General features: G+C 42.1%; 1 protein-coding gene across 1 annotated transcript in view; it reads left to right on the forward strand.

Annotated features, from left to right (window-relative positions):
- Positions 1-14,155, forward strand: part of LOC104295328 (protein Daple-like) — a 90,469-nt gene that overhangs the window by 20,289 nt on the left and 56,025 nt on the right. Inside the window, exon 3 of the mRNA XM_009895068.1 lies at positions 11,807-11,876. Coding sequence (XP_009893370.1) covers positions 11,807-11,876 — 70 coding nt within the window. The remainder of the gene's footprint in view (positions 1-11,806; positions 11,877-14,155) is intronic.

Genomic DNA, 14,155 nt, shown 5'->3' on the forward strand with positions numbered 1-14,155 from the left:
TGTATGGTGTGGGATAAAAGTCCTAATGCTCTTGCTGCTGAGCCATGGGACTCTGAATGTTTGATCATGGGACAGTTTTATGTATAGCAGATCTAGTGGTGTTTCCAGAAGGATTTTGCTAGCCTAGGTTTGAGCAAGTATAGTAATGCCAGAGTAATAGTGGAGAGAAGTAGCAGAAGCGTGTGTGTGTGTGTATATGTATGAAGATTACCATAGGGGTGGAGCACCTCTCCTGTGGGGACAGGCTGAGAGAGTTGGGGCTGTTTAGCCTGGAGAAGAGAAGGCTCTGGGGAAACCTTATAGCCCCTTCCAGTCCCTAAAGGGGCTACTGGAAAGATGGGGAGGGACTCTTGATCAGGGAGCGTAGTGATAGGATGAGGGGTCATGGCTTTAAACTGGAAGAAGGGAGATTTAGATGAGATACGAGGAAGAAATTCTTTCCTGTGAGGGGGGTGAGACACTGGCCCAAGTTGCCCAGAGAAGCTGTGGCTGCCCCATCCCTGGAGGGGTTCAAGGCCAGGTTGGACGGGGCTCGGAGCAACCTGGGCTGGTGGGAGGTGTCCCTGCCCAGGGCAGGGGGGTTGGAACTGGATGATCTTTAAGATCCCTTCCAACCCAAACCATTTTGTGATTCTATGTAGATACATATATGTATATGCATTTTGTGTAGAGAATAGTATTCCTGTTACTATGTGATACCCAAAACGCCAGGGCAACAAGTGAACTTGTCTGAGATGGGGATGGCACAGGATGGGACCTGAGCCTCGGTGTCCTGGGGCTGAGGATGTACTGGGACTGCCCCAGGTACCCTCTTGGGCCCGCTTGTCTTGGGTGGCTGCTGAGGGCTGAGCGTGGTGAAGCTGCATCCCTTTTTGTTGTTGTAGTTTACTAAGGGATCAGATGCCAGTGAAAGGTCTCTTTGAGGTGGGACCAAGGAGGAGGCTCCTCTGCCACCTCCACGGTGGCAACAAGTTGGGAAAACCAGGGAGGCTGTTCCTGGCAGCCTGACCTGGTCATTGCCTGTGGGTTATGCCTGAGTAAACTCTGTGAATAGCCAAGTGTCAACTGCAAATGACTCTGTGTCTCCTCCCTGTAGGTAACTGTTCCCTCCTCCAAGGGGGATCCAGTAACTCTGCAGATGGAAACGTTGTTTGTTGTTAAAAACAAATGAGGACAGAAAATCCGGAAAGGGAATGATCAGAAGCTCAGATCTGATCTTTTGAGGACATGGGCCCCATTTCCTCTCCCATTTTATTCACTGTTAGTTTTTAACGCTGCTAGTTTGCATGGCCTCTCCCTTTTTTTCTTTTTTTTTTTTTGTCTTTCTTTCCCTGCTACAACTGCAGCACAGGTAAAACTGGTGATTGACACAGTAAATGCTGGGAGTGTGTTCTTTCATGGGGCTGCTTGGGTTACTTTGGGAAAGCCACACAAAATTTACTGCAGCTTCTCCACCTGTCCAGTGCAAGAAGCATTGATGGCTGGCCTTCAAAATCCCTTACGTGTTACCTGCCTGGGGCGATCCGCTGGCTAGAAAGAGAAACTCCACTGTACATTTGTGCATGGAAAAACCATCTGGTCTCACTTGAAGCTCCTCCCTTTACCCACCTTAAGGAAAAATTTGCAGACTGTTGCTACAGTGGCAGATCTGGCTAGGGACTGCCTGGGTGTTTGTTGAACTTATTGATGCTGGGTAAATTAGATGATGCTGGTAATCCAGTGGCACATTGAGGTAACTGTGTTGGGTATCAATTCTGCTTCAAAATAATTGGAAAGCTCATAACATTAACCTGTAACGATACCCATTAAAGTTTTCTAGGAGTATTTGACAGGGGCATGCCAGAACTGCAAGGACTCTCTCTATACATTACTGATATTTGAGTTTTTAGTGACCCTGGTAACTGGTTGGTAACAGGAGTTTGCCTGCAAGAGAGAGCGCTCAGCGATGGGAAGCTCAGGTTGTTGTAGGAGATGAATGAGAAAGCAGATGAGTAGCATGTATGAGCTCCTTTGGTTTTGTTTTAACCTACAGACATTATCAATAAAACCTTTCCCTCCCTGTACTTCCCCAACCGCCTCATTTGTCCCATGGCATCTTACTCTCCGGTCAGGCATCCTTGCAGGGTGGGATAGCTTGTCCCTCTACCCTCTGCCTTGCCTTCAGACCAGCTGAAAGCTTCCCTCTTCTGTAAATCCCAACATGGACTTTTCCACAGTTGTCTGCAAATGCTGCAAGGACCTCTCTCTTGCCTGTGCTGCTGTCCTCTGGTGAAGTTAGATAATTAACCGATGGCATAGCGACTGGTTGCGTGCTTTCTGAAGCATGAATTCATGTTCAGTACTAAGTTGCCCATAAGCTGCCCAAGCACAAGAAGGCTTAAGCTTTTGGAAACTGATGGCTAAAAATATTTTTGGAAATTAATCAGTTTAATTGAAACTTAATTGATTTTTTTTTTTTTGTTCACATTTCTATACATGTTATGGGAGTGAGGGGAGAGAGTCAGAAGAGTGCATAACAGAACAGTTGCTCAGTTCTCTTGCTGGTATTCCTCAAGTGCTGTCACAACCCTTTTCTTCATTGGGAGAAAAAAATGGCTTGGGATTACCGTTTTTTTTTCTTGAGTTACAGACTGAAAGATTTTTATGCATTTCAGAGCAAGCGATGTTAACCAATAACCTACGTGTTTTATCCCATAAAATCCTTGTTGGTCATCACTACCTGAATGCTGTCTGTGTATTCACTGTTCCTCAGTTTCTAGGTGTTGTTTTCTGCATTTCTCCAGTACCATCCATTCAAGTTTCTCAAAATGGTTTACCAGCGTAACGTGAATTAAATCTTGTTTGCTCAGGGAGTATTGTCCTGGAAAGACCGAGCACGTTTGTGCTTGTTTCTGAGCATTGAACTGCCTTATATTTGCGCAGCTCTGAGGGTGTTTGGACGTAGTGAAGGTGAGGCACAGAACCTTTTGCGAACAGTGAGAAATACTTTTTTCTGAGCTGACCCCGTGGCAATCAAGAGGGCTACTGAGACGGCAGGGTAAAGTGGCAGGGTAAAGCAGCTTGTTTCTTTTGGGGTCTGAGGGGTAGATTGACAACTACCATTACAGAGTTCCTGCTTCAAATAGGACAGAAGAGTATCAGGTTAGTAACAGCCAACCTGGGTGTTTGTTTTACTTCTATTACCCGTAGTCACTGATGAAATTTGACTCATGCATTCACATTAAACTCAATTGCATGTGTTAGGCCTTTTGTTTGCTACTAAAATATTGTTCATAACAAGGAACTCATTAGAAATCCTGAAAGTGTCCCATTCTTTTGTGTACCTCTCCCTGCTTTTTTTTTTTTTTTCTAGTTTCACAGATTTGTTTTCTTACTTAAACTTTGATGGTTTTGATTTGACTTTTCAATATTTGTACTAGAGAACCTCAAAATGGTTCTTGTCACACATGCCTCTGCCCCTCCGGGATCAACAGTTTATTTTACAGAGTTTTCCCCAAGATGCATGATTCTCTTCCAAGCAACATTTTTGATAAATGACTCGATGATACTGGCAAAAGTGCAAAATGTGCGTACACTTATACTACATAGCTTCTCCTCATTATTCATCTTTAAGGAAAGCAATTTTGCTATGATGTATAACTGGTATTCCTACTTTTCCTGTCTAATTTCTTTGTATTCCTGTACTTTCGGCTGCTGCTGTTTCAGGCATTGCATTACTATTGTCACTTCAGTGGTCGGCTGCTGTTTTGGAGTTCTTCAGTGTTTTCAGAGCCTGGGACTCGTATTGCAGTATTGAAGTTGCAATGCAGATCTCTAGCTCTGAAACTCTAAATAAGCCCCACAACTCGCCATATGCTTGCCTCAGCCTAATTATTTTTGCACTTCATGGCAGTATAGAAATTGTATTAATTAATTCGTTGTATTTGATGTGAACTAGTATCATGTGCCCAGCTATGTGTTCACTGTGTCTGTACCATATAAGTATAAAAAAACCTAAAGTTTTAGAAATACTTGTAATAAGAAAAATGGTAGAAAACATATATGTAATGTTCCTGGAAGTACTTTTGTTTAGTTGGTGGCGTTTGTTTCTTGATGGGAAGCTGTGTTTTAATATTGTAAATTTTTTCACTCCAGTGAACAAGGGCAGTGGAGCAGAGTTTGTACCTCGGAGCGCTGCACGGCTAATGTACTTTGGTATCAGGCTTCGGTGTTAAAAGCTGAAATCTAGTTGCTCGGTTTGAGAGTTTGATGTGAAAATTTTGGCTTTATTATCCCAGCAAAATACGCTCAGACTGTGTATGGGAAAACTGACTTAATTTTAAAACAAGTGAGTGTTCTTGGTGCTGAGTTTCAGGGAATTCAGAAGTCTGTCCTGATGGCCTGTGGTGTCTCTTTTTAATGTGTTAGGCTAAATTATTATCGTCCTTAGAGACCACTGTAGATTAGCTGGAAGTGTGTTGAACAGATGGATTGCATTTTAGCTGGTTATATTTGTAATGTCAAGTGACAGGCATCTAACACAGCACATTTCATATTCCCAGTTACTGCGTAAACTGCCCCAGGACAAATCTAAGGTGAAATAAAATAGAAGTCGAGAGTAATTTGTCTGGATACTATTATAAACATGTGAAGTCACTTGCACGTGATTTGAAGAGAGAAGTTGAAGATAAATCAATAGACTTTTTATTTTCAGCAAAGTAGGTAAATTAGTCAAAGGTGCTGCTGGCAATGAAAGCAGGAGAACACAGTACTCCACAATTGGATTTTCTCCTCTCTGGGTCAAATCAATATTGCCACTAGGCACAACCATAAAGCTGTATGTTGTATTAACATAAGTGATTCATCTTGGAATCAGCAAAATTAGGGTAGGAAATCTGCTGCTGCGTAGCCATTGAACATTTAATTTAATATTTTAGAAGTAAATGTACATTTTTGTATTTAGTTTGATTAAAAAAAGATAATTATTATTTCCTCTGCAACTGATGTGTATGGGGGTGGTGGCTTCCCCATTATTTATTCCACTGGGCTAGAAGTAAAACTAATTGTGTCCTAAAATACTTTTTACTTTTTTGTAAAAAATACCTTTATTTAAATATACATATAATTTTTGTTATGCGGTATAAACAATGTGCATGGTAAACAATTTGAATGGATCTTAAAGCAACTGTTTTTATCAGGTCTTGCCTTGCTGGCCTTGCCCTCTGATGTCTGGAGTGATTTATTTCTGTGCCAGCCTGGAGCAGTTCATTTAACCAGTTCATAAAGCAGTGAGAGTGCGCACAATGGATCACATTATAACCACAGAATCTTATTTTCATTTCCTTCCTCCATTGCTAGTTACTATTTTTTTATCAGCCTACCGATGCTTTGCCTATATATGACAAGCTCTCTCTTCCAGGGATGTCTCACTAGATATTTGTACAGCTTGCAGTGGATGAGGTTTTGCTTCTGGCTGGGACCTCTGCGCTTTTCTAATACAAATAACAAAACCTGAGCCCTAACAATGAATGAAGTGAATGATTGTGCCTGAGTGATTTCTAGGGTTTTTTTTTTAATGTGATACTGTCTTATGCATCATCTAAATTGCATATGTGTGTGTTTTGTTTTGTTTTTTAAATAAACCCCAATCTTATATTGTATACTGCTATATTGAGTATATTTCTATCATTTGGTGGGTTATCTGCACCCCGCACAGGCTCAGCATGGCTAAGGCTAGGTATGATTCCTTCACATCCCCTCCCGCTGAGATTCCGGTCTATGATTGTCAGAACTGATTATTTTCAGCAGAGGAAGCAACAGTTATTTTAGTGGCTTTTGGGTTTCCACTTGAAGGGTCTTTAGAAGCGTGCTTTGTAATTTGATGGTTTTCAGGAAAAAAAAAAAAAAAATCTCTTCAAAGACAGCTAATCCTCTAGTCCGTCACATAACGAATACAATTGTTGCAGAGATGAGCAAAGTTCTTAATCAAAGTTTGTCATGTATATAATGTGTTGGCACGGAAACAGTTGAGTACTGAGTCACAGGCATAGTGTCATCAGGCGTGCTCGCATGGTAAGATGTACATGGAAAACATCTCAATAAAAGATCTGTTTGTGTTTCGCTTCCTTGTCATTCCCTGCAACTACTTGTTTCATCTTGTCTAATCTTTTGTGGGACCCTGTTGTACAGTTTACAGAATCTTCCCGTAAATTTTTTGCCTGACACCATTAATAATTCCTCAGATAATTATAGCGAAATACAGAAAAACTTAAAATAGTTTGTGTATTGGAAGACTTTATTTTTCGTTTAAAACAACCTCCTTGTAGGTTGCAGAATAACTTGTTTTCATTTATATTGAAAGAAAACTGGAAACTGAAAAAACATATTTAAAAAACAACCCTTGTATCTCAATTTTCTGTTTAAAATATGTTTTAATGTTAAAACTTGTTCATTAGCCTGAACGTTCACTCTTCCTTAGAGTTCTGATTCCAGAAGAGCTTGAGCTCAGTTGTCCCTTGGACTTGGAGTGTGCCTTGCCTGGGAAACGCCGCTCTCAGCCTGGCTGTGGCAGCATCCAAAGGGACCTTAAGCTGCGTAAGGGCAAAGCTGCCTCTCCATCCTGCTGCTGGGGGGGCTCTCAGCTGCTGCAGGTGGCCACTGGCTCCTGCTGAGACCTTATCGAAGCATGTCGTGTGTCCTTCACCCAATGTTTCCCACTCCAAGGATGTTGGTGAGATCAGGTCCACACTGAAGTTGAGGGAGAAGGATGTTGGCGGTGCTGCACGGGTTGGGCTCTGCTGAACTTCCCTGCTCCGCCGGCCTGAGTTGCAGCTGAAATGTAAGCCAGATTCCCTGGCCAGGTAGTGTTTGCTCTTGCTGGATAACTAAAGCTGGTGATGGTTTTTCCTCATGGGCATTTTAAGTAGGAGAGCACCATTTGGCTTCCAGTCAGCTGGGCAATTAGCATTTTATAGCCAAGCAATATACTTAAAGGGAATTGCTTGGCTTGAGCATTGAATTACAATGGCCGGTAGACTGCCGCTGTTCGTACATAATTTATTTAGTACTCGCTTCTTGTTTAGGATTCAGGCAGAGGTTAATTTAATTCTGCATGAGAAGCTAGTACTTACTCTACATTAATGCTGTGCTGTACTGCAGTGCAGGGAAAAGTTTTTGTGTGGAGCTTGTCTTTGCCTGGTCTCTCAGCCGTGGAAAGGACAATTTTACCTACTCCTTTCCTAGCAATGCATTGTTTGCCGCAGCTGTTGACAGGCTTACGTTGGCACTTAAAAATACAGACAAGAATAATACCTAAAGACCATTTTATTCCACGCTGTTGCACATGTATTTTTAAGAAGCAAATGTGTATTGAATGTAGTATGGACCAATTTGTTCCTACAAAATTACAAGGGGCCCAGTTACCCCGTTACAGGTAAATAAAACGTTAATATGTGACCATGGTGACTTGAGAGCGAGAGCTGCCACTGCACCTCTTGGGATGATCTGCGGCAGAGAGCAAACATCCGGTGTGTGTGATCTCGGAAGGATAAAAAGAGTAGGTAAAATGTGCCTCAGCGCTCCAGAAATGAATTAGAAACTTTTATGTGGAGGGAATGAATGTGTTTGTTCGTGCTCTTAATGAGCCTAAGTGATTAACTCGGTGCTTAGAATTTTATCCTGAATCTCATACACGTCTTGATTTTTTCCTGAAGCCCTTGACTGCTGGAATCAATGTGGGGGAATTCTGGCTTTTTTTTTTTTTTTTTAAGCTCCTTTCTTAGCAAAGTGATTGCAAAGAGTTCCCAAATGTGAAGTAAGTAGGCAGCAAGGGCTTAGATGCTAGAAGGCTGCTAATGAGAGCGCAGCGTTTGTTTATTTATGGTTTAACCTCATGATTTCTGGATGACTTAATAATGGTTTTGAGTCCTTGGGGTACCAGTCCTGGAGTGCCTAGCTGCTGCCAGCCAAACTTCCCTCTGGCTTAGGCTGTACCCCTCGAATCTGTTGTCTCAGCCCACTTCAGGCTCTGCACCTCTGCAGGCGAGCACAGCAGAGGCAGTGAGCAAGGATTGCACACCCAGTTTGACTTGCCCATAGAAAGCCTCCCTCTCCATACAGGGGCACGTAACTCTGCGCCCAGAAGCCTTTGTGGGCTTTATCTACTGCGTTTGGGGGTCTGGCTGAAGTGATGACTTGGCTGCTGATGGTTCATATTTTGTGATAGTAGTCTTGGCCTGCTAACTAGAAGCATCCATTCTTGCAACCATCACTGCTGTTGAAAGAGCTGATATTTTGGACAAATCTCTTAAAAAAAACCAACCAACCAAACAAACAAAAAAAACCAAAACGAACCCAAAAAACCAAAAAACCACACCCCAAACAAACAAAAAAAATCTCGATCTTTGGCAGAGGAGCGTTTCAGGCACCTACAGATGCTGAACTAAGGCCTGATGGGGATTTCTCTTGAATTGGATTCCTTAAATAACACTTTGATACCAACATTATTTTTTCATGGAAATCACATTAGCAACAATTTTAAAAAAAAAAGAAAAAGGCAAGTGGTAGCCTGAGGGAGGTAATTCCTGACTTGCAGTAGCTGGCCTCCAAGTTGGTTAATGGTCTAGGTGTAAAGCTAGCAGCTCAGACCCTAATTGTTCTCGTAATCAGGGAAATTGTTACCATATGTTGTTGCTGTAACCTTTGCTGTTTTAACCAAGCTCTAGTTGTGCTGTAAAAATGATTAAATGGTTTCTCACGGGAGGAATTAGATTGATTTTTTTTTTTTTTTTTTTTTGGCTTGTACAGTTGCTCTCTGGAGTATGGTGGGGCTGTTTTTTATCGCAGAAGGACATACGCCATCTCTGCCTCCCCTGCAGTATCTCACTGCTATGTTTGATTTCAAGCATAACAGCATCCTTTTATATAACACAATAACTTGCTGCTCTTGTGGGGAAATGCTGCGTTTTATTTACCATTTCTTTTGCTGGCTGGGCTTCAGCAGCATGTCCAGGTTAACCCTGTGTCCAGTGGAGCTGTGCCATGAGAGACCATTGGGTCCGTGGAGGCCTTTGAATGCTCGATGCCAGCTGAGAGGGTCTAACACCACGGCTCCGTGCCCGAAGGCCAAGTTTGACTTCATGGGGGGCTTTGGAGCCGGGTGGTGAGACGTAAGGGGAGCAGAGAGGCCCGGCACAGGATTTTACTGGTCAGCCTGTGTTACTGCTGCTTCGGATAAGGAAAACAAGAAAACATTGATATGTGGATAGAAGTTGAAGAGTTCCTGATTTGCTCTTGGGTGGGACTTTGGTTGTGATTCCAGATGTGGAATTTTAAGCAATGGACCTGAGACACGGTCACATTATCCCAGCTCCCAGGAGTCACTCCCTGGGGGTCAGCTGAGCCTTACTAACTTTCTGTGTTTTCACCCCAGTTAAATTCATCAGCATCAGTGTGAGAGCTTTCAGTTAACACATTGTATCTCACACTTGTAGCTGTGTGAATGGATGGTTCATTGGTACATCCCTGTTAACGGACGATAGTTTATTAAACTGAAGTAACTTTGTTTTGGTGACTCACTTTTCTTATCTTGAAAAAGCAGAGCAATGACATTGACCTTTCTTTAAAGTGTTGACATGTACAGTGAGCGGCACTGCGCAAGGGCTAGGTATTATCATCACAAGCACTAATTTGAAGGTGAAGGCATTTAGAACAATAAAAATGTTTATTTTTAAAATAAATTATTTAAACAGATAACTAGGTCAGAGTGTCACCTCTTGCAACAATTTGAATCTTGGGGCCATTTCTGCTTGTATTTGGCGACTGTCGGATTCTTGCCAGAAAATGTTAAGTTATAACAGCTACGAGGGTGTTCAGTCGTGGTTATATGGGATGGTATACTCAAATAATTTTACGGAAAGAGCTCATGGGAGTGTTGACAGCATAAAGGTTAGCTGTAATGTCTTTTGTGTCTGCCAGTGAAATAGCTAGCGATCTGATGATTACACAAAGACAACGCAAATTCCTTATGCATTCCTGACTCAGTGCCGCTCCACACGCCGGGTGACTGGAAGCACAATTCTTTCTCTTTTTTTGCCATGGAAATTGCTGGTTAAAGCTCAATACTTCGGTATATGCAAATTTTGATATTTTTGTTTGTTTAAAGCCTCAACACCGTGCTGTTTAGTCATAGCGGATATTGCAGTCCAGACATGTGCTGTTAAATCCAATAGATTTTGCACCTGTTTTGGTAACAGGTGCAAACAAACTTTTGTTTAACATGGCTCAAATGCACAAACTACAAAATGCATTTGGCTAATGACTTGGCGAATGCTTGGTCCGCGTTAGCCAAACTTCACATTGTATAAAGGTCTGCGGAGTCTTCTTTCTTAGCAGCACCAAAACCCAAACCAGCTGTGACATTGAGGTAGTTCTACTTTATCCAAAAGAGAAACTGCCGAGGAGTATGCTTTGGGTATGGATCAGAAGAAAAAAAAAGTTATGTCCAGAACATTTTTTTTTTTTTTTTAGACTATCCACTCTGATTACTTATCAAATGCTGCAGGCTCACTGAAGTATTTCCTCTTTCAATCAGGCTTAATTTTCCTCCTATGGTAACTTTGAAAGGAGAGAAATAACAATGGGGTAACTTGGAGGGGAAGTGTTTGGGTGAATGGGTGATTGTTTCAGGAAACGTGTTTCTGGGCTGCAGCAGTTCTTCCCCTGGCTCCCAGCGCTCTGTCAGTACCAATGCCTGTGCCCTCCCGGTGGCCTGGAGGTAGGCTGGGAAATGGAGGCAAGCAGGAAAAAGGCGCCTGCCAAACATTTGTTAGAGTTGTATGTGCGAACCTTTGTTTCCTGAATACTGGCGCGGTGCTTTAATCGCACAACCATTTTCCTCTCAGGCTTTTTCTGTGAAATAAATACTTGCCTGCAAAATGTTTTATTCGGATCATCGCAAGCGAGTGCTGCTAACTGCAGGTTGAAGCCAACAACTGTACTCCTGTGCTCTGTTTGTTACCGGGGTGCATGGCTGAAGGCATTACCATGCAGAGTCCCCTTTGCAATGTGTTGATTTGTCCATCTTTGAGCATTTTGCTTGCCTCAGGGCTTGTAGCCTTTCCTGTCCCTTAAGCCCATTCTGTCATTTCAGAGTAGCTTCAGGCAGCTGAGATTTAAATATTGAACCTGACCAAGCGATGCACCTTCCTTCCCTCATCCTCCCAAATAAAATGATCGTTAAATGAAGTTCATGACATACTTAAATCTGTTTTACTCCTCGTTAAAAACAGCGCAAATAAATCTAGAACTTTAAATGCATTTGCTATCAGCACTGCAAGTTGTCTGTTCCATAGCTTTTCCCCAGCCCATCATTACAATCTCAGACCCGCAAAATAATTTGACCAATTATTTGAATTACTCAAACTTCACAGAATGGCTTAGGCACCTTTGATGAACCCACTGCATTTGTACGCCTTGAAACGTGACAGCAGCTGTATGTTGAACATCAAATGAATACGGGTCGTGCCTGGGGTAAAGGCATGACTGATGGGTGTGCCTGGCATGGCCACGCATTTATCCTGATTAGTGCCACGGGACCCTTTAAGTTCCACATTAGCCATTGTTAAAAGAGGTGATTAGTGTATGTTAGCTGTGCAACCTGATGCCATCTTCAAATAGTGATTTCTCTCTCAAGTGGGGCTTCCTCTTGTGACCTCTGACCTGCCAGTACGTTTAAAGCTTTGTTATCGATGGAGCTCTGTATTCTTTGTGGTGTAATTGATTGGAATTCCTTCACACTGAACTTTGCCTGTTGTTCCCTTTTGTTTAGGAGGTCCTCCAGCAGCTGATTGTAATGAATTTACCAAATGTTTTGATGATTGGCAAAGATCCTCTTTCTGGTGAGTAGTTTGTTGGGTTCTTCTCCCCTCTCCTCTGAAATGCTAAGTAAAATTTGCATTTTAAAAATGTTCTTAAATAACAAACATGCTTTTAAACAAACTATGTGTATTTGTAGCCAAACTGCAAATATTTGAGTATCTCCGAGTCTCACAGTTTGATGTATCTAGTATGTAATACTTACATTTACATACCTCTGCATGCAAATACACTATCTGATATATGTGTGTCATACACATATGATAGTGAATGTACCTCTGCATGCAAATACAATATCTGATATATGTGTGTCTGTGTGTCATACACATATGATAGTGAATGGGTTCTTGCCAGAGCAGCAACTGTTTCCTTGAAAGTATTCACTCCTTGCTGCAAGTGACCCAGGATACAGTCTGCCATAGGAGAATTGTTTGTCCTCCAGGTTTTCTGTCCTCTGCGCCTATATAATCAGTTTTGTTGTGGCAATGTGTATACACCAGAAAAGTCTTGCAGAATTGCCCTAAAGTGTGAGGGAACTGTTGCAAATGAAGTGTGGGAAGATGAATATATGAGGATGGAGAGAGAAATGCATATGTGACAAACTGGAAAAAGCGAGGAAGAATGGACAAGGAGAAAACATCTGCTGGCCATGTTGTCTAGGCAAGGACATCTGTCACGTGAGGTGTTGCGTCAAAAGTGACCTGGAAGCCAATGAGCTCATGGTCCAGAGTCCAGTGTCTTTGGTGAGACAAAATGAAAGCTGTTTAGCCTGACAACAAAGTTGACTTCTCTTTAGAAACACATTTCTGAAATGAAAAGTTTTGTTGCCGTGGGTTTTACTTTTTTCTTTTTGCGTGCCTGTTCTCTCTCTGGCTTAGCCCCGTGCCAGTGCAAAGGACAATGTATTTGTTTTTACCAAAGAAGGAAAACTGGATAAACCCTGTCAGCAGTGATGGGGAATGACATGGTAATAGGCATCCCCTGGACAAACAAATGGCAGAAAGCTTGGCAGAAGATTTTATTTTGCTGCTCTTTGCAGCAGTAGTGTGTGTATGTACAAAAAAGGGTTTATATCAGAAAAGAGTATTAACTTACAGATGTTGGATCACTGAAACTCAAGGTCTTGGCACTTTGGCAGTAAAATCAAGCTGAGGGTAAGGCATCCACTTCTTCAGCAAGCACATTAAAGTCTGCAATGCCAGTCTTAGTTCTCCTGTACAGGCTACTGTTATGGGTAAAGGAGAAAATAGAAATACAAGCGCTGTTGCTTTTCTCAGTCATATGGGCAATGGGCAGAGCCGGGGCTGCCAGCACCGGGGATGCTAGTGAATAGAGATGTCTGGGCCAACAAGGCAGTGTCTTTGCTGGCAAAGTGTCAATGGAAAAGGCTGGCTGCTTTCTCATCATGGCCATTCCTGAGCGACAGCTGGCAGGAGACTCATAATGCAGTAACCACAGCGTTGGTTCCTGGGGAAGCTGCACACTTAAAAGCTGTTCTGTATTTAGCTATAATTTCCCATCATTGACCTGCTGGTTTTTGTTGGCACTTTAGATCTTTCTTTCTTTGAAGAAAGTACCTGGTGTGTCTCTTGTAGGAAAGATACTTGTCATCCATGTGTTCCCATCTTCCAGCTCTTTTAATTACAACTAGAAATTTTGCTTTACTTTCTGACATCCTTTAAAATGTGGTGGTTTGGTATTGTTTGTTGTGGTTTTTTTTGGTTTTGTTTTTTTTTTTAAATGCAGTCTTTTAAAATTTATTTTATCCATTACTGGCATATCATTGGCATTATTCAGAACATGAGAAGAGAGGATAAAGAATGTAAAAATGTAACTTCTGGATGTCTAAAATTGATGGAGCGTGTGTATAAAAAATATGAAGTTCTTGTTTAGCCATATTATATAATGGTTTTCAGAACCACTCCCAAGTTAGACATGACACAGAAAGGTGGTCAACGAAGACAGACTTGAGATGTACTTGCTCCAAAGAACATGCTCAAGAAAGAGAGTCTGACAGATAGGATTTCAAGAGAAGCTCATCTTAATCTTACCCTTATGTAGATGACCACTGATAAGATGTGCTGAAGAAACGGTTTGAGAAGTGGAGAACTAGAACTTCCTTCAGGAAGAGGAACCTGGCTGAGGGCTGATGGGAAGCTCAGGAACAGGGAGGAGAAGGCTGAGAAGTTAGTAAAACCAAAAAGGAAGAGGCTGTGGCAAGCAATGTGGGTGAGCGATGACCAGGTTGACTGTCAGGTTGATGTCTTTGTTACTGAGTGTCTTGCAGAGAGGAGTGAGAGGA

The sequence above is a fragment of the Charadrius vociferus genome, unplaced genomic scaffold (genome assembly GCF_000708025.1).
Source record: "Charadrius vociferus isolate BGI_N301 unplaced genomic scaffold, ASM70802v2 scaffold431, whole genome shotgun sequence".
NCBI classification, from domain to species: Eukaryota; Metazoa; Chordata; class Aves; order Charadriiformes; family Charadriidae; genus Charadrius; species Charadrius vociferus.